The sequence below is a fragment of the Pan paniscus genome, chromosome 16 (genome assembly GCF_029289425.2).
Source record: "Pan paniscus chromosome 16, NHGRI_mPanPan1-v2.0_pri, whole genome shotgun sequence".
Lineage (NCBI taxonomy): Eukaryota > Metazoa > Chordata > Mammalia > Primates > Hominidae > Pan > Pan paniscus.
In genome coordinates, this window is record NC_073265.2 from 49,689,338 (window position 1) to 49,709,573 (window position 20,236).

Sequence of the window (20,236 nt, forward strand, 5' to 3'; positions counted from 1 at the left end):
CCCTAAGTCTGATTTTCAAAAAAAAAACTTGCTCATTTTTTGAGATAGGGTCTTGATCTCTCACCCAGGATGGAGTGCAGTGGCACCATCATAGCTCACTGCAGCCTCGAACTCCTAGACTCAAGCGATCCTCCCACCTCAGCTTCCCAAGTAGCTGGGATTACATCCTGCTAAACATATTGTCAGTTACTTCTTGGCTTATAAATTCTCAGTACTAAAAATCAAGAAAAAGAACATAAAGCATATCAAATGTATGTTAAAAAAGGAGGCTTCACTAAGCACAAGCAAAAAACTACCTTTATATATGATCAGTGTTATTCAAATACATGGATAAGATAACACATTTTATGATGTAAAAAGTAATATTTAAAAATTACAAGGCAAGTCTTTCTGGTATTCAGAAGTCTGAAGCAACCACTGTCCAGCTCTTTAAAAAGAGCACATTCCATTCTGGTGCACACAAATGTGCATTAAAAATAAAATAAAAAAGTGTAAGAGTACATTTCAAGGGAATCCCTGCCTCTCCCTTGGCTCGCTGGCAAATGATTCACAACCAAAACATTTCTGGGATATGTGACTTAAGGAATAAAAAAACTCAGTGTTTTATAAAAGGGAATGGCAGGATGAGGAAATGATTTATCAAGATACAATTTTACTAATAATTACTTCTCAAATAACTTAAAAATGTTTTATAACAAAAAATCAAAATGAAACAAAACTTGGTAGTTGAATATAAGTATTTTCAACTGTTACAACACTTGAGGAGATTTTTCGGTCTAATTTCTCAGAAATTAGGCCAAAAGAATAGCTATTCTTTAACACAGAATAGCTAAAAAATTTCAATGTGAAGCAATTATCTAGGATTACAAAACTTATATTTTACAAATGACATACATAATTTCTGAAAATTTTAGTGTAAGGGTTCTAAAGATTAAACAAGCCTGTCCTGTTTTTTTTTTTTTGTTTGAGACAGGGTCACACTCTGATACTCAAGCTGAGTTCTGTGGTGCGATCACGACTCACTGTAGCCTTGACTTCTTGGGCTCAAGCAATTCTTCTGCCTCAGCCTTTTGAGTAGCTGGGACTACAGGCACACCCCACCATACCCGGCTAACTTTTTTATTTGTAGAGATGAGGTCTATGTTGCCCAGACTGGTCTCCAACCCCTGGACTCAAGTGATTCTCCCGCCTCGGCCTTGCGAAGTGCTGGAATTACAGGTGTGAGCCACCACGCCCAGCCCTGTCTGTAGTTTCTTAAGTCCAAATTTGCTACAGCAACATCAGTTGATTATGCCCTTTTCCAATCATCTGCAGGCCCGGAAAATTTAAATCAATCAGTATAGATGAGGATAAAAATAGCTTATGCTGGCCAGGCACGGTGGCTTACCCCTGTAATCCCAGCACTTTGGGAGGCCAAGACAGGCGGATCACAAGGTCAGGAGTTTGAGACCAGCCCGGCCAATATGGTAACACCCTGTCTCTACTAAAAATACAAAAAAAAATTAGCCAAGCCTGGTGGTAGGTGCCTGTAGTCTCAGCTACTCGGGAGGATGAGGCAGGAGAGAATCGCTTTAATCCAGGAGGTGGATGTTGTGGTGAGCTGAGATCATGCCACTGCACTCCAGCCTGGGCAACAGAGCGAGACTCCATCTCAAAAAAAAAAAAAAAAAAAAAAAAGCTTATGCTTTACCACATTAACCTTGTCATTTGGAGCAATGACACTGACTTTTTTTCTGGAAAACATACCTATCTCTTTGCTTTCAGCAGTGTATTTCAACACTCAGCTTGAATCTAGAGATAGAGGCACCTGTCATCAAACATGTTATACCACCAAATTTTTTCTTTTATTAAACAAACTGATGGTTGCCAAACAAGAAGTCAGTAATCTGACTTTTCAGAGGCAGGGAGTTTTTATTTTTGGCTTCTGTAATGGAATTTCACCAAGTTTTTAAAGGTATTAACTTTATTAACCTGTAACATTCGTCATTTTAAAGGAGTATATAAAAACTGTCAAAAGGGGTCAGAAATAAGGTTTGCGATGCTCATAATCATCTTCAGCAGTGGCAACATTTAACTTTTTGAGTCAGTCGCAACAGACTGGCAATATAACTAACACAATACATAATGATAAGTGTTGTTCTTGATAAAAAAACCGAATTATTTTTCTATTTACAATTTTTAGAAAAGGTTTAATGTAAAAATATTTTTCTTCTTTATATATTTCCCTGCCATGATAATGTTAAAACATATCAAGATCCTCCTCAAACTTTAAGGGTGAAAAGCATACCATTCCATTTTAGTTGAAATATTCCTTCACATAGCCAACACATTTTTTCAAGGCACTCTAGCTACTACAGGAAAAATGTTCCTCTTGCCTACTGATTATTTTCCCTCAAACTTATCTAAATTAAACACTGTTATAACTGTTTTTTTAAATTTAGTTTTCCATGGTACAGTCCTCAAGTTATTTTTCTTTTATGTGGAGCCCCTCCTTCAGTTTCAACTTGCTGAGCAGGCAAGCAACTGCTTTTGGTTTCCATGGAAACTGGATTCCTGTGGCTGCGTGTAGGCATTCTCGTTCCACCAATCTAAGAGATGAAGCAGAAAACAGAATAGCTTAATGTATCTACAACATACCTATATACAGTCAACTCTGTAGTATTTATACATGTATTAACCACCTTGCAAATAAGCTCTTATATATTTTTCATCTCCAGCTAGCTGGCTGTTTCTAAACAAGTTTTAATCTGACACATTTTTAAGTACTAAACTTTCAAATAACCATCAGAGAAGTTGATAGATCTGAGTAGATGGGGAGAGAAGTGAATGGGGAAACTATTCTCTGTGTTAAATTTATTAGAGGTTGAAAAGATAAATTAGAAATCAAGGGAATGACAGGCCTTATGTGTGATGTGTTTGAAATTATTAAACTGAAGGACAAGAAAAAGGAAGGAGTAATAGGGAGGAAGCGAAAGGAAATACAAGAAGGTCAGAGGTGGTAAACAGGGAGAAGAAATTACATGGACAAACAAGAAAGATAATAAGAAGGGTAGGGAAGATAAGGAAAGAAAATGAGGAAAGAGATGAAGATTAAGAAAAAGGGAAGTAAAAAAAAAAACAGTAAAAGTGTAAGGAAGTTTCAAGACAAGAACCCAAGTAGCAGGGAAATCCTGAAGGGCTGAAAGAGGAGAGCAAGAAAGAAATAAGAAAAGGGGAAGAAAAAACTGGAAGGGGGAATACAGAGGATGGGCAAAGGGGAAGAGGGGGATTAGAGTGGGGGAAGGAACTTTGCTGTGGTTCTACCTTCAAGTCTACCCTTCCTTACCCTCACTTTCTAGCTCACACAGTCAAAGAGAGGTGGTCTATTTTTTTTCTTTTGAGACAGAGTCTCGCTCTGTCACCCAGGCTGGAGGACAGTTGGCGCGATCTCTGCTCACTGCAACCTCCACCTCCTGGGTTCAAGCGATTCTCCTGACTCAGACTCCTGAGCAGCTGGGATTACAGGTGTGTGTCACCACGCCTGGCTAACTTTTGTATTATTAGTATAGAGATGGGGTTTCACCACGTTTAGGCTGGTCTGGAATTCCTGACCTCAAGTGATCTGCCCGCCTCAGCCTCCCACGGTGCTGGGATTATGGGCATGAGCCACCGCGCCCAGCCAAGGTGGTCTATTCTTAAGACAGAATCCCTTGCTATGTAGTCATGTTAAAGATGTGATCTATAAAAACAGCAATGGAGAAGGCCAATCTCACAGAGAAGGACCAAAGCTGTATAGCCTGAAACTATTTCCACAGAACCTGCCCATATCTGCCTTTATTTTCCCTGGCCACCTTGTTCTCCTCTATTTCTTCATATCCCGTCCAGTCAATTTCAGGCCTGGGACTGAAGGGTGATAGTGTAACTCCAAGCACTCTCTCTCATAATGCTAGCCCAACAGAAATACTATTGGCATTTGCTCCAAGGGGTTACAGACTCACTGAAAAAGCTCGGACTCTGGCTTCCTTTATTTAATATCTACTGTCCCTTTACAAAGCATTTTTTTTATTTACATTTACCTGACCAGAAAGGACAAATTGAGTACAGATTTGTCTGTGTGAATCTGATGAACTTTTGTAATATACTGATTAGAAAAGTGCTGTGACTTTTGGATGATCTATACCACTCCTCACTCAGCTGGTATTTCCTATAAAGGTATATTGACCACACTAAATCTATCTGTTAAAATTTTTGAGAAAAGCAAGCATTTTGAAAACCTCCACTGCAAGACTGTGTGTGTCTGAATGTGTAAAATAAATGTTTATTACAGAAGATGTAGAAAGAAAAAAGGGATAAGTGTGAAGCTGCTGCAAGAAGACTGGAAGCAGAACTCAAAAGTAGCCCAGGAAGCAAATGGGACCCTTAAATACAATCTCTACTTGATGCAGTAGGGAGGCAGATGCAGGCTCTACTGGCATATCTCTCAGGGTTAGTACCAAAGGCACTATACAAGGATGAGATCAGAGTTCAAGTGGACTTGTGACTATGGGATCACATTAGAGGCAGAAACGTTTGAACAAATTTTTACACCATGAAAATATGCAGATGATTTCTATTTCATATAGGTCTTACTTCCCTGGTTTCCTGAAAGCTGTCATCTTACCATTGCTGCTAAAACTAGAATCCATATTTGCACTTAGATTGGTTGGGACTAGAAGGCCCATTCCCATGGCCTAGCTAGGAGGTAGGGAAGAAGATGGGGTAATTCCTATCAAACACAGGGCTAGATTGTGGGGAGGTGAGTAGATCACCAAAAACTTTCCACTGGCTTTCAAAAATATATCAAACCAACTATTAGTTATCTAATTGTCCACTGTACCTAATGCTGGGCTCTACAACAACCTGGGCCTGGATAATCTCGTTAAGTATTTGTTCCTGGACTGAATGCATGAAGCACACTCCGTGATACACATGTAACTGAACTGTTGTAACTATGTGGCCAAATTGTGAACATATGGAATTTCTCCTTTTCCAAATACAGTCACATTTTGGTCAAAATGAACTACATATACAACAGTGGTCCCAAAAGATTATAATGGAGCTGAAAAATTTCTATCATCTAGTGATGTCGCAGCTGTTACAACATAACAGTGCAATGTATTACCTTGTCTACGTTTAGATATCCAAATACCAGTGTATTACAACGGCATACAGTATTCAGTACAGCAACATGCTGTACAGGTCTGTAGACTACCTAACAGCAATAGGCTATACCATACGGCCTAAGTGTGTAGTAGACTACACCCTCTAGGTTTGTGTAAGTAAGCTTATGGTATTTAAACAAAGACAAAATTGCCTAGTGCTGCATTTCTCAGAATGTATCCCTGTCGTTAAGTGATACATGACTACAAATTGTGTTATTGTACTAAAGCACATTCTAGACATTATTTAAAAAAAATCAAATCATTAAAGTATTTCCAAAGCATAAAGCATTCAACACTATTTTAGTGTCAGTCTATATCAATAAGGAAAGTATATTACTCATTTTTTTAGAAACACCTTGCACACACATAATACATTTTTCCTTTCACTTAAAGTTGTTCAATTCCAAGGTATTAAACTGTTCATTTTCACTAAAAAGGAATAAACCACTCCCACACAGAATTACATGTTATAGGTGAGAGACTATAATCAGTGTTTCTAAATTAAAAGGAAATCATTCTCCTAGAAAAACACAGATCCTTCAAAAATAGTTCTTCAATTATTTTTGAGTTACTTAAGAAAATTTTTCCTTAGGTTATAAAAGTTACTACTTCTAGTAAACTGGAAACAGACAACCAAAACTGAAGATAAAATAGCTTAAAATGCTAACAAGTAACTTTCTCCATTCTTTCACTTGTCCCAACTTAACATTTATATTTTCTTGGCCAAAGCTAAGTAGGAATGTACAAGGAGTTCTCATTTCTAAAAGGATACTCCCAAATAGTAACTTAGGGTGGAGAACTGAAAGACATAAACAAACAACACTGTTTACTTTAAATTATTTAAAAATCCTCAGTATTTGCATTCCAGCTGTTTCTCATAAGGATTTGAGGACATTTACAGATTAATTCAGTATAGTACAGACAGTGAAAAGGAAGAATACACAAGTGATAGATGCTCTGGGGCAACCACAATGAGAAGATAATGACTCAGACAATAATTCTGACTCAAAGACTTTTGGCAGTAAGTAAGGAAAATATACTGGATCGCGTCCTGAACACATTCAGAGTCATTTGTAGAGAGCAAAACTTTTTTCTTTCCTTTTCTTTTTTTGAGACAGAGTCTCGTTCTGTAGCCCAGGCTGGAGTGCAGTAGAGTGATCTTGGGTCACTGCAACCTCTGCCTCCCAGGTTCAAGCGATTCTCCTGCCTCAGCCTCTCCAGTAGCTGGAAATGATTACAGGTGTGCACCATGATGCCCAGCTAATTTTTGGTAGAGATGGGGTTTCACCATGTTGGTCAGGCTGGTCTCAAACTGCTGACATCAAATGATCCACCCGCCTTGGCCTCCCAAAGTCCTGGGATTATAGGTGTGAGCCACTGCGCCCAGCCCAGTGCAAAACTTTTCTAACAACTAAACTCGAATTGGAATTTCCTACACAATATACAGAATGAGTGACATAGCAGAGAATAACTCTAGCTATGGGTTTATAAGCTTCAGATAATGTCATTCAACTGTTACTTTTGGCAAGGATTCTATAAAGAGAGTAATGTTAATTGTAATTCAGTAAATACTGAGTTACATAATACCTAGAAAGACACAATTTAGTCCTTGATACTTTAGGTATATTTTTAATTAGGCACTCTGTTCACAAACTACTATTACTTCTTTTTCCTCATCCTAATTAACAATGTTTAATTATATCATAATTTTATTACATGTACTCTTCCGCAAATTGCCTAAAATACTTAATGAAATGAAACCCAGTATATATAAATAAAAATTACAAAAAACCCCACAACTTTGCTTTTCATAGGAATATAAGGATTTAACTACATGGATGCCTTACCCATACACCCACTGAGCAAGCTAAGAGAGTTTTCTTTAGTTGACTTATAAATCTTGCAAAAATAAAAAAGTTCCACTACCACGAAGACTGGACTCACCATGGCATACAACTTTATCCTTCCTATGGATATAGCTTTTAGAATGGTGCTGTGATTAATATGACAATGAGAACATCAGGGTGAAATATGGTAAAGTCAGTGAAATAGACAAATAATAAACAACCTAATGAACCTTTAATTTCAAAAAAGATCTTACCTTTTGTTGTGTTGTGGTATCCAGTGATTTAGGTGGAAAAGTACAAGGTATTCTTCCATGATGGATATGATATGGTAATAACAGGCTGGGATCTAACGGGACCCAGGGAACTGAGAGACTGGAAGGTACACCAGGAAGGCCGCAATGTGTTTTATACAAATTGTATGCTGTCCTAGTAACTTTTCCATCAGAGGCCTTATAAATCAGGAGTGAAGAATCTTCTGCTGCATGAGATAACAAGTAGGAACCCTCCTGCAAGCTAAATTCACACAATGAAACTCAACCCACTGGCTCACTGTGTCAATTTCAACATCACTTTCTTAATCATAATCTATTAGTAAAATTGAAAATTATGAGAAGATCACACCACCTCTAAAAATACTTTTATGACAAAATAAGATTTAAGAAATCTTTAAAACTATTTTTATGCTTTTTAGGCAACTAATTTTAATTCTTATTCCAAAGTTCAGAATAGTTGATCATTTTCTTTTTACTTTTATAGCAATTCGTAAGTTTTCATTTAATGGGAAACAAACAGTGTGCCTAATTCTCTAATCCATAGATTAGATATTTATAGGTATCTATACTGAAAAGCATTCCTACAGCATTTTCATTCATTTAACACTGCAACTATTTTGTACCTAATAATAGATAGATGACTAGATACAAAAGTGAAGGTGATATGTTTGCTACACTGAGTAGTTTAAAATAAAGTGGAAGAAACAGTCAATGGAACAATCACAGTACAACATGAGGTGCTATGAGGATAACAGAAACAATAGCAGCTAGCAGGTATTAAATGTTTATTATGAGCTAACTACTGTATTATGGCTTCAAATTTATTTTCTATTAGATCTTCCACAATAAACCTTCAAGGCATATTAATTTAGGGTGATAAATAAACAAATTAGAGATGCTAAGCAATTTGCCCAAAGTTGTGAGTGTAGGCTTAGATATAAACCCAGGCATTGGAACTCCATAGGCCATACCCTTAATCACGATCCTCTACTGTAGCAATAACAAACTATGTTGAACATCAAATCCACATTTTTCCTTTCTCCTTATAAAGTTTTAAATAATTCAATGTATCATCTTAAAGAACTAAAGGGATATGAATAAATATATTGTGCTTTCTTAGGATTACACAGTCCTCTGGATCAAAGATGTTAAGGAGAACATCCGTTCTTTACAATATATTATGAAAAAATAAAGATTTATCATACTTTAGCTATACAGATTTGCCTATAAACCAAATCGGTTACATTTTCATCAATTTTTAAACTGAAAATAGGTGTTGACAATTGCTCTTATCCTCTGGAAATTTTTTTTCCCAATCATTTTCATATTTCCATATAAAGAAATGAATAATTATTTGATAGTAGGAATAAATAACATTTCAAAGATTGAGTTTTAATCAATGAAAATCATATATCTTAACCACTTCCACTAAAAATGGAGAAAGCTTTCATTTACAGAAGAATATATTAATATTTAATTCATGGAGAATGAGAGATACTCTAAGGAGGAGTACCTTACAAGTGCTGTACATGTCTAATGTACATAGATGAATATAAGCTATGGTAGACAGAATAATGGCCTCCTAGAAATGTTTATGTTCCAAACCTGGAACCTATGAATATGTTACATGGCCAAAGGGAATTAAGGTAGCAGATGGAATTAAGGTTGCTAATCAACTGATTTTAAAATGATCATATTTTACTAATCACAAGAGCCCTTAAATACAGAAGAAGAAGGCAGAAGAGACTCAGAGGGAGATGCGACTGTACAAGTCCAGAGAGATGCGACTTAACTTGGCTTTGTAACTTTGAAGATGGAGGAAGGGAGCTACAAGCCAAGGGATGCAGGTGGCCTCTAGAAGCTACAAAAGGCAAGGACTAGATCCTTCCCAGAGCCTACAGAAAGGAATGTAGCTTTGCCAATGCCCTGATTTTAACTCAGTGAACCCTGTTAGACCTCTGACTTGAGAACTGTAAAATAATAAATTTGTGTTGTTTTATAATCTTAATTTGTGGTAATTTGTTACAGCCACAATATAAAGCTAACACACAAACTAAATAAAATATTGATAATAAAATTTCAAAAAATAGCTGGCAAATTTCATGCATAAGCTTTGTATATAGCATGAAGAACAGAATATATAAAATAAAAATCCTGTCACATAATCACAGAATATCAGAACTGAAAAGTACCTAGGAAGTTATTGCACTTGACACCATCATTTTACAAATAAGGAAAATGACATCAAGTTAGATAATAGAATTCTTCAGAACTAGAGCTTTGAGATTTTGACTGTAAGTTCGTTTTCAAGTTTAACATTTGGTAAGGGCATAAGAGAAGGAATGCAAACATTCATATAACAAAACAGTTTGGCGAATCATCAGGGGTAAAATCCATATCCTAAGACTTGCCATGGATCTAAATGACTGTTCATTTAGCTCTATGTTCTTTTTTTTTCTAGAGGAAGTCTCACTCTGTCGCCCAGGCTGGAGTGCAGTGGCACATCTCAGCTTTGCAATCTCTGCCTCCCGGGTTCAAGCGATTCTGCTGCCTCAGCCTCCTGAGTAGGTGGGATTACAGGTGCACGCCACAAAACCCAGCTAATTTTTTTGTATTTTTAGTAGAGATGGGGTTTCACCATGTTGGCCAGGATGGTCTCCATCTCCTGACCTCATGATCTGCCTACCTCGGCCTCCCAAAGTGCTGGGATTACAGGCGTGAGCCACTGCGCCCGGCCTCTATGTTCTTTTTTTTTTTTTTTTTAATCTTGAAAGTGAAAATAATATAGCTATGGTGGGCTGAATAATGGTCCCCCACCATGATGTCCTTATGCTAATCACCAGAACCTGTGACTGTATTATATTTAATCGTTTTGCAGGTGTGATTAAATTAAGGATTTTGAGATGAGGGGATTATCCCAAATTATGTGAGAAGGCCCAAAGTAATCACCAGGAACCTTATAAAAGGGAGGCAGAGGAAGATATTACCACAAAAGGAGAGAAGGCAATGTGATGCGACACAGAGATCCAAGTGACATGCCCTGAGAATGGAGGAAAGAGCCACAAGTCAAGGAATACAGGTGGTCACTAGAAACTGACAAAGGTAAAGAAATGATTCTTTCCTTAGTCTCCAGAAAGGACCACTCCTGCTGACACCTTGACTTTTACCCAGTGAAACTGATTTTGGATTTCTGAACTCCAGAACTAAAAAGAGAATCAATCTGTTTTGTTTTAAGCCACCAAGTTAGTGGCAATGTGTTACAGCTGCAATAGAAAAATAACATAATAATAGACTTACAGGAAAATGTACTTGCAAGCTCATTAAAGCCAGATACTAAATTACTTTATATTTTTACAATATAAATGTTTACATTTGACATAATAATTTTTGCATTTCTAGGTTATTTTGTCTCTAATCCTAACAGTACATTTTCAAAGTTTCTAAGAATTTTCATCTAAGAAAATCAGAAGTATCAAAGCAAAATGCCTAAAAAATACTTACCTACTTAATTTCTTTAGAATGTGTTGGAGGATGTTAAATAAATTGGAAATCCTGATAAACAAAAGAAATTCATGTAAAATTAAACTGCAAAAAACTTACTTTTAGCAATTATAGCTCCTCAGGCAGAGAAATGCCCTCAAGTAACAAAAACAGCGGATGAGATAATGTAATACAAAAAATACTGAAACTTATTTCTATTTGGATTAAATTATGATATTTACTTAATTTTTTTAAAAAAAATTTCTTTTTTTTTTTTTTTGAGATGGAGTTCTGCTCTGTTGCCCAGGCTGGAGTGAGTGCAGTGGCGCAATCTCTGCTCGCTGCAACCTCCACCTCCCGGATTCAAGTGATTCTCTTGCCTCAGCCTCTCAAATAGCTGGGACTACAGGCATGCGCCACCACATCAGGCTGATTTTTTTGTATTTTTAGTAGAGACGGGGTTTCACCATGTTGGCCAGGCTGGTCTTGAATTCCTGACCTCAGGTGATCCACCCGCCTCGGCCTCCCAAAGTGCTGGGATTACAGGCATGAGCCATGGGGTCGGGCCAATTTTTGCCATTTCATGATTTCCTTTCATTATCATAATGTATTTGGCTTTTTGTGAGTCAGAGAGATCACTATTTTATGTTCAAATTATATACTTAAAAAAAAACGCTGGCCGGGTGCAGTGGCTCACACCTGTAATCCCAGCACTCTGGGAGGCCAAGACGGGCAGATCACAAGGTCAGGAGATGGAGACCATCCTGGCTAACACGGTGAAACCTCATCTCTACTAAAAATACAAAAAATTAGCCAGGCGTGGTGGCGGGCGTCTGTAGTCCCAGCTACTGGGGAGGCTGAGGCAGGAGAATGGCACGAGCCCGGGAGGCAGAGCTTGCAGTGAGCCGAGATGGCGTTACTGCACTCCGGCCTGGGCAACAGACCAAGAATCCGCCTCAAAAAACCAAAACCAAAACCAAAACCAAAACCAAAACCAAACAAACAAAATGCTAAGAGGTCTTTAGTAAAGCTAATATGCCGAAGAGTTTGTCTTTCAGAGATGGTGGTGAATTAGCTTCCAAAAAAATTGATAGGTACGTTAAACCTGTGATGACAGAGAAGCCACTCACTCGGGACAGGATAGCTAAAGGGAAATAAAACACAGGTTTGTTTTTTTTTTTCTTGCTCTGTCGCCCAGGCTGGAGTGCCAGGCTGGAGCGATCTTGGCTCACTGCAAGCTCTGCCTCCCGGGTTCACGCCATTCTCCTGCCTCAGCCTCCAGAGTAGCTGGGACTACAGGTGCCCGCCACCACGCCCGACTAAGTTTTTGTAATTTTAGTAGAGATGGGGTTTCACCGTGTTAACCAGGATGGTCTCATCTCCTGACCTCATGATCCACCCGCCTCAGCTTCCCAAAGTGCTGGGATTACAGGCATGAGCCACCGCACCCGGCCAAATACAGGTATTTTAAAAATTTCTTTAGTAGTTCTTCTAGACCTAAAGTCCGTCTGTTCATCCTTCCTTTCTTCCTTTTCTTCTCTCTCTCTCTCTCCCTCCCTCTCTTTATTTTTATTTTTTTGAGACGAGTCTTGCTCTTTTTGCCCAGGTTGAAGTGCAGTGGCACGATCTCGGCTCACTGCAACCTCCGCTCCTGGGTTCAAGCGATTCTCCTGCCTCAGCCACCCGAGTAACTGGAATTGCAGGTGCCCACCACCACACTTGACTAATTTTTGTATTTTTAGTAGAGATGGGGTTTCACCATGTTGGCCAGGCTGGTCTCGAACTCCTGACCTCAAGTGATCCACCTGCCACAGCCTCCCAAAGTGTGGGGATTACAGGCATGAGCCACTGCGCCTGACCTCCTTTTTTTTTTAAAAAAAAATGTTTTTCATTGAGAAAAGCGAGGCAGGTGGAGAGTAGGGTATGGAAAAGCTTTTCTATTCACATATGTAAAAAAAAAGTTACTGTTCAAGAGAAGCAGTCCTTGTAACAGAAGCAGACATACTGAAGTACAAGCAGAGAGTTCAAATTTAGATCTGGGACCCTTAAAAAACAATGTCAAGCCTGTGAAAGCTGGAACTATGCGGCTAGTAGAAGTCAGAACCATTTCTTATCCTAAGTAGGAATCAAACATATTAACTACCAAGACTGCAACTAGCTTAGCTGTGTGCTCTAGGGCATACCACTCTAATATTTCCTCATATAAAAAATGGAGATAATACTACCACCAGCCTTTCCTAGAAGTTGTGAGATGAAAATGGGATAATAATATTCATAAATTATTTTGCTTTGCATTTAGACATTTAGAGTTCTGAGTACGATAAATTCATTTCAGTCACGTGTATAATGATGCTTGGTAGAAGGGCAAACTTTGAGAAGTTAGACTCTCAGAGTTTTTGACTGTACTATCCTTTCCCTTTCCTGTAATGGAGTAAAACGTTTGCTTCCCATGCACGGTGGCCACTTTGGCTCTAGCCTCCCTTAAGTAAAAAGGCTGGTGCCACTGGCATTATATTTAATTTGCAGATGGAGATAATATAAACGGATCACAAATTGGGTCTGTGCTCCATCAATGGATGAATGAATAAAATGTGATTACACACACACACACACACACACACACACACACACACAATGGAATATATTCAGCCATAAAAGAAATGAAATTCTGTTATTTGCATCGTGGATAGAACTGGAAGTCATTATGTTAAATAAATCAGGCACAGAAAGACAAATATTGCATGCTTTCAATCATATGTAGAAGCTAAAAAAGTGGATCTCATGGAGCATGGAGATACAGAATAGCGGTTACAAGAGGCTGGGAAGGAAATGGATGGGAGAAATGAGAAGCTGGTTAAGGGATTAGACAGGAGGAATAACTTCTAGTATTCAATACCATAGTAGAGACATTACAGTTCATCATAATTTACTGTATATGTCCAAATAGCTAGAAGGGAAGAATTATAATGTTCCTAACACAAAGATAAATGTTTGAGGTGAAGGATATTTCATTTATCTTGATTTGGTCATTACACATTGTATATGGGTATTAAAATATCACATGTAGGAGCCGGGTGCGGTGGCTCACGCCTGTAATCTCAGCACTTGGGAGGCCGAGGCGGGTGGATCACGAGGTCAGGAGATGAGACCATCCTGGCTAACATGGTGAAACCCCATCTCTACTAAAAATACAAAAACTTAGCCGGGTGTGGTGGCGGGCACCTGTAGTCCCAGCTACTCTGGAGGCTGAGGCAGGAGAATGGCATGAACCCGGGAGGCAGAACTTGCAGTGAGCCGAGATCACGCCACTGCACTCCAGCCTGGGCAAAAGAGCGAGACTCCGTCTCAAAAAAACAAAACAAAACAAAACAAAACAAAAATCACATGTAGGGCCAGGCGCAGTGGCTCACACCTGTAATCCCAGCACTTTGGGAGGCCGAGGCAGGAGGATCACCCGAGGTCGGGAGTTTGAGACCAGCCTAACCTATATGGAGAAACCCTGTCTCTATTAAAAATACAAAATTAGCCAGGCATGGTGGTGCATGCCTGTAATCCCAGCTACTCAGGAGGCTGAGGCAGGAGAATCGCTTGAACCCAGGAGGTGGAGGCTGCAGTGAGCTGAGATCACACCACTGTACTCTAGCCTGGGCAAAAAAAGCAAAACTCTGTCTCAAAAAAAAAAAAAAAAAAAATCACATGTACCCCAAAATACGTATAACCGTCATCTACCACTAAACAAAGAAAAACAAAACAAACAGTACATACTGCTGGCCAGGCATGGTGGTTCATGCCTGTAATCCCAGCATTTTGGGAGGCTGAGGCAGGCACATTGCTTGAGTCCAGGGGTTTGAGACCAGCCCAGGCAACATAGTGAAACCCCGTCTCCACAAAAAATACAAAAATGAGCTGGGCATGCTGGTGCACACCTGTAGTCCCTACTTGGGAGGCTGAGGTGGGAGGATCCCTTGAACCGGGGAGGCAGAGGTTGCGGTGAGCCGAGATCACACCACTGCACTCCAGCCTGGGTGACAGAACGAGACTCTGTCTCAAACACACAAAGAACAAAAAAAAAAGACAAAACAAAACTGAGTCCAATGAGACCTCTATACATAAAAAGACTAAAAGTCTTGAAAATAATTTAAGCTTAAACAATATTTACAGAAAAATTAATGATCACATTAACAAATTTTTCAATTCTCACCACAAAGTAAACTTTCTTACTTGAGTGCTGAAAGCTTTTCTTTTAATTCTTCTGAGGTAATTTCTTCCAGTAGAAAAAGTTTTGAAGTAAATGCATCGATATGCCCTAAAATAAAATATCAAACTTAGAAAGAACAAGCAATTGCAGTATATAGAAAAAAAAACAAACCAAGTTATCCTGTCTCCTTAAAGATTACAAATTTTAATAACTGTGAAGAAATTTTACATTTTAAAAGGAGAAATACACATTTTATTAAGTCTTAAGTAAAGCTATATTTTAAAATGACATAATTCGGATTATAAAACATTTATATTCATTCTAAAATATTTGCTGAATATATGTTTACACATGTCCACACATACGAAATCATTTCAAAGCCTACAATTTATGAACAACAACTATTAAAATACTGGTGTTTCTAATTCCTATTAAAGTTACATTTAATTAGCCAGGCGCAGTGGCGGGCGCCTGTAGTCCCAGCTACTCGGAAGGCTGAGGCAGGAGAATGGCGTTAACCCGGGAGGCAGAGCTTGCAGCAGTGAGCTGAGACTGCACCACTGTACTCCAGCCTGGGTGACAGAGCCAGACTCTGTCTCAAAAAAAAAAAAAAAAAAAAGAAAGTACATTTGCATGGCGTTTATGAGGAGAATTATGTATGTATTATCAAAATAAGCAGATAAAATCAAATGTACGGGGCTAAGACACACTTGGTTCTTAAGGTAAAAATTAGATTATGAAAATCTGGCTTAATATTTTTTAATTAGACTGGGTGTGGTGGCTCACGCCTGAAATCCCAGCACTTTGGGAGGCCGAGGCGGGCAGATCACCTGAGGTCAGGAGTTCAAGACCAGCCTGGCCAACATGGTGAAACCTCGTCTCTACTAAAAACATAAAAAAATTAGCCAGGCATGGTGGTGGGCACCTGTAATCCCAGCTACTTGGGAGGCTGAGGCAGGACAATTGTTTGAACCCAGGAGATGGAGGTTGCAGTGAGCCGATACAGTGCTACAGCACTCCAGCCTGGGTGACAGAGTAAGACTCCGTCTCAAAATATATATATATATATATTTATTAAAGCACACCATAAGATTTCCCAAAGTTAAAAAAAAAATCAAAGCAGTCAGTTCCAAGTTTTACTTTTTTTTTGAGACAAAGTTTCGCTCTTGTTGCCCAGGCTGGAGTGCAGTAGCATGATCTTGGCTCACTGCAACTTCTGCCTCCTCAGTTCAAGTGATCCTGCCTCAGCCTGCCGAGTAGATGGGATTACAGGTGCCCACCACCAGGCCTGGCTAATTTTTTGTATTTTTAGTAGAGACTGGGTTTCATCATGTTGGCGAGGCTGGTCTCGAACTCCTGACGTCAGGTGATCCACCTGCCTCAGCCTCCCAAAGTGCTGAGATTACAGGCGTGAGCCACTGAGCCCGGCTGAAGTCTTATTTTTATTTATTTATTTATTTATTTTTTTAAGACAGAGTCTTGCTCTGTCTCCTGGGCTGGAGTGCAGCAGTGAGATCCTGGCTCACTGTAACCTCCACCTCCGGGGTTCAAGCTATTCTTGTGCCTTAGCCTCCTGAGTAGCTAAGACTATAGTTGTGTGCCACCACTCCCAGCTATCTTTTTTTTTTTGGTATTTTTGGTAGAGATGGAGTTTCATCATGTTGGCCAGGCTGGTCTCGAACTACTGGCCTCAAGCAATCCACCTGCCTTGGACTCCCAAAGTGCTAAGATTACAGGTGTGAGCAACGGCACCCGGCTCCGATTCTTACTTTTTTTACAAACACAATATGAAACTAGAATTCCAAAAAACAAAACAGCAAATTCTCAATATGATGCTTTTGTTATAACAAGTAATGCGTATGTTCTAAAACAAAACAGGTTGAGAGCTAACACCAAGGTCCTGAAATATACCAAGGAAGAGTGACATAAAAGAGTCCTGGGTTAAATGTTATATAAGCAAGTCAACACAAAAATCGTATGTATTGTACCATAGTTAAAAACATCAACTAGCATGATGAGAATATAACACGTATCAATGTTGAAGACAAATTGTTTTTATTTTTTTAACTCCTAATATTTAGGTATCAAAACAAATTACCTGGAAAGCTGATGTCAATCACTGGGACAATTAAAAATGCACATAATTTAATGTTTCATTTTCTTACCAAGCCCCCTTTCATTTGCTTTATATGCTCATACAAATAATTAGAAACATTTTTACCAAATGGCTTCCTTCTAAGACACCAAATTCATTTGTTCCCATACCTACTTATTATATGTAACACTCATTACACAGTGGCATTTCTAATAACAAAGACACATTGTAATGATTTAAAAACCATAGAAAGGAAATACTAAGCATAATAACTTTTAGATGTTTACTAATTATGTCTTTGAGAAGACTAATAGTTCGTACCTTTTGAAAGAAATTCATTTAAAAAAGTTTTATAGTACATGTCAAATATGGTCTGTCAAAAGTAACTATACAGAGAATACCATACTAAGTGCTCTAAGGATCTACCTCCTCAAGGAGTTCACAACTCTCTCAACATTGGAGCTTTCTAACCTGTGGGCCTCAAATAAGATATATATGTGCTTAAGATACTCATCACTTCAGCCCTTCACGCAGCTCAGCAATGCTTGGGATGGCAAAAGCTTCCTGGCTATTGCCCTTCAGCCACAAGCAATCTCTCTTATATATCACAGTGTGCTGTACAAATATTTATGTGCATCAAGGTTGGAAAGCACTGATTTATAGAGGACAAATAAAATCTATACATAATAAAAATAAAGCTTTTATATACAAGCGTTCATTCATATATATATGCACATAAACATATACATGCATACATGCATTCATATGTGTATAGGTAGGTACTCCTTGCTTTGCATGCAGTGTGACCATAAAAATGCCCATACAGGCTGAAACCCTACAATTGTAACAATCAATAGGGAAAATTACAACTGTTTGGTTACCTTTAAAATTTTTATCAAAACACTATAAATTCTCTATCAATCATAAATGTATAGGAAAACGAAAAGAACAGTAAAATATTTTAGTATACTGTAATTCAAAAAATTAAAGTGTTTTCTTCATGAAATGTTAATGAAGAGCAGTTTGAACAGTGCTTGTTACCTTCTTGCACAACTTGTCATAGGAAGGATGCATCTTTTCTTTTTCTTTTTTTTCTTTTTTTTTGAGACAGGGTCTCTCTCTGTCGGCCAGGCTGGAGTGCAGTGCTGCGATCTTGGCTCACTGCAACCTCCGCCTCCCAGGCTCTTGCGATTCTCCTGCCTCAGTCTCCTGAGTAGCTGGGACTACAGGCGCATGCGACTACTGCCCAGCTAATTTTTTACATTTTAAGTAGAGACAGGGTTTCACCATGTTGGCCAGGCTGGTCCTGAACTCCTGACCTCAAATGATCCACCCACCTCGGCCTCCCAAAGTGCTGGGATTAGAAGCTTGAGGCACCGTACCTGGCCGGATACATCTTTTCTATGCCATGGTGAACCGTTATATTCCTAAGGATCAGCTTCTGACACTGTATCCTTGGTGCCTTCAATGTCATGAAATTATCTTCAGGATTTGTTTACTGTAAAATCTTATGCCAGTGTCACTTGTTCATCCTTTATGTCACAATGCTTTCACTAAGTTTGTCTGGCAGCAAATCTAGAGTCACTGGAACAATAGCAGTGCCAACATTCCCACTCTTTGCTATTTCCTCTGTAATTCCATTTATGTTCCATTCAAATTTCACTTCTGGCAGTATCACCTTTTGTTTCTTTGCTTTGCTTTAATATTGTTTGGTCAATTCTTTTGATTATCTACTTTGGTAAAATATCACATGGGTTTATCACTGGGAGACAAAGAGTCAACACAACTGCACATTCTGCTTTCTGTGCATGAACTCAATGGGTACACAATAAACAATTATAAACAGACTTTGAAAGAAGTGACATGACTGGTCACTGATCATGATTTGCCTGTTACTTATGTAGTGATCTGTGGACTGAAGAGCCAGCAGTGAAGCTTATACTTTATACAATTACTCACTGTTAATACACGGTCATAACTAAAACTTGTGCTTATTGAAACTGTGTGCTAAGTGAGGACTGCCTATATACCAACTATATAGAATTGAAAAATATTATAGGGTTGGAGGGTGAATACAGAAGTTGCAGTGAGACTATGTGGGAAACTGTCTTGAAGGAGTAAATCTTCAAGTTTTTATGGGGAAAAGATAAAAAGAGTACTGCAACTAGGGAAAGCGGGGAACATGTTTATAGCAAAGCAGAGCAAACAAACAAATCACACGTGTGTTGATTCTACTGCAAAAAGAGACTATAAGCTATAGAATTGATTCTCAAAGTGTGGTCCCTAAACTAGCAGCATCAGTACCACCTGAGAAAGTCTTAGGTCCCAATACAGACCTAGTGAATCAGACACTCCAGGGTGGGGCCAGCAATCTCCACTTTTAAAAGCACTTCAAGTGATTTTCTTGAACATCTTCCTTAAATTAAAAGAGTATTATAACATTTTTAAAAACTCAAAAACTCAGATGTTATCCCCCCATACCTACACCCCACCAAAAAACCCCGAACAAACCAAAATCCCACAACCATACAATATATGCTTTTCACCAAACACTTGTCACAGAAGCCAAAAATACTATCCCAGTACATTGAAATGAAAGGCTCACAAGAGGATAGGATTCACAGAGAATAATCAGCAGTTAGGATTACTTAGGATTTTACAAAATAATTAAAATGAAGTAATCCATACAGTTGATGTTAAACTGTACATTTAAAAACTGAAAACTTAATTTTTTTTTTTGTCATGAATCTCCATTCTCTGTCAGTACTTTAAACAAAATTTCACTCGTAAGTTTTTAACTGGGCCTTTTCTAAAATGGATGTGGCTGGCAAATTGCATTCAAGTAGCTAATGTTGAGATTGTTGGTGTGAGGTCTTTGGAGGAACATTGAAATTTTGGTTACAGAATGAAAATTACTACAAAAACTTCGAGTATGTGTATGAAGGAGGAGGAGGCAGGCAGTACATCACCAATTAGTGCATTTAGCTACTTCCTTTTTTGAGTTAAGCAGAAAGAATCAATTATCTACTTAATACTCTCATAAAACATGAAAACAAAATGCTGATTAACCAAAACAGGAAAAAACATTTTAAGTGAATAACCTTTCTTTAAGAAACACACCCTCATAGGATTTATTACATACAAGCAATCAAGCTATGCAGTAT

The 20,236-nt window shown here is 38.4% G+C and overlaps 1 protein-coding gene across 8 annotated transcripts in view; it reads right to left on the bottom strand.

Moving 5' to 3' along the window:
• Positions 1-275: 275 nt before the first annotated feature.
• Positions 276-20,236, bottom strand: part of ICE2 (interactor of little elongation complex ELL subunit 2) — a 57,649-nt gene continuing 37,688 nt past the window's right edge. For 5 of the 8 annotated variants that reach the window (XM_008953238.4, XM_008953237.4, XM_014341510.4 and 2 more), the window contains 4 exons: positions 15,001-15,085; positions 10,801-10,851; positions 7,282-7,540; positions 276-2,588 (listed from right to left, as the gene is read on the bottom strand). In XM_008953238.4, the coding sequence (XP_008951486.1) occupies positions 2,460-2,588; positions 7,282-7,540; positions 10,801-10,851; positions 15,001-15,085 (524 nt within the window). In that variant the 3' untranslated portion in view covers positions 276-2,459. Of the gene's footprint in view, positions 2,589-7,281; positions 7,541-10,800; positions 10,852-14,980; positions 15,086-20,236 lie in introns of those variants that run through there. The other 3 variants (XM_055098463.2, XM_055098464.2, XM_055098466.2) reach the window with 3 other exon arrangements.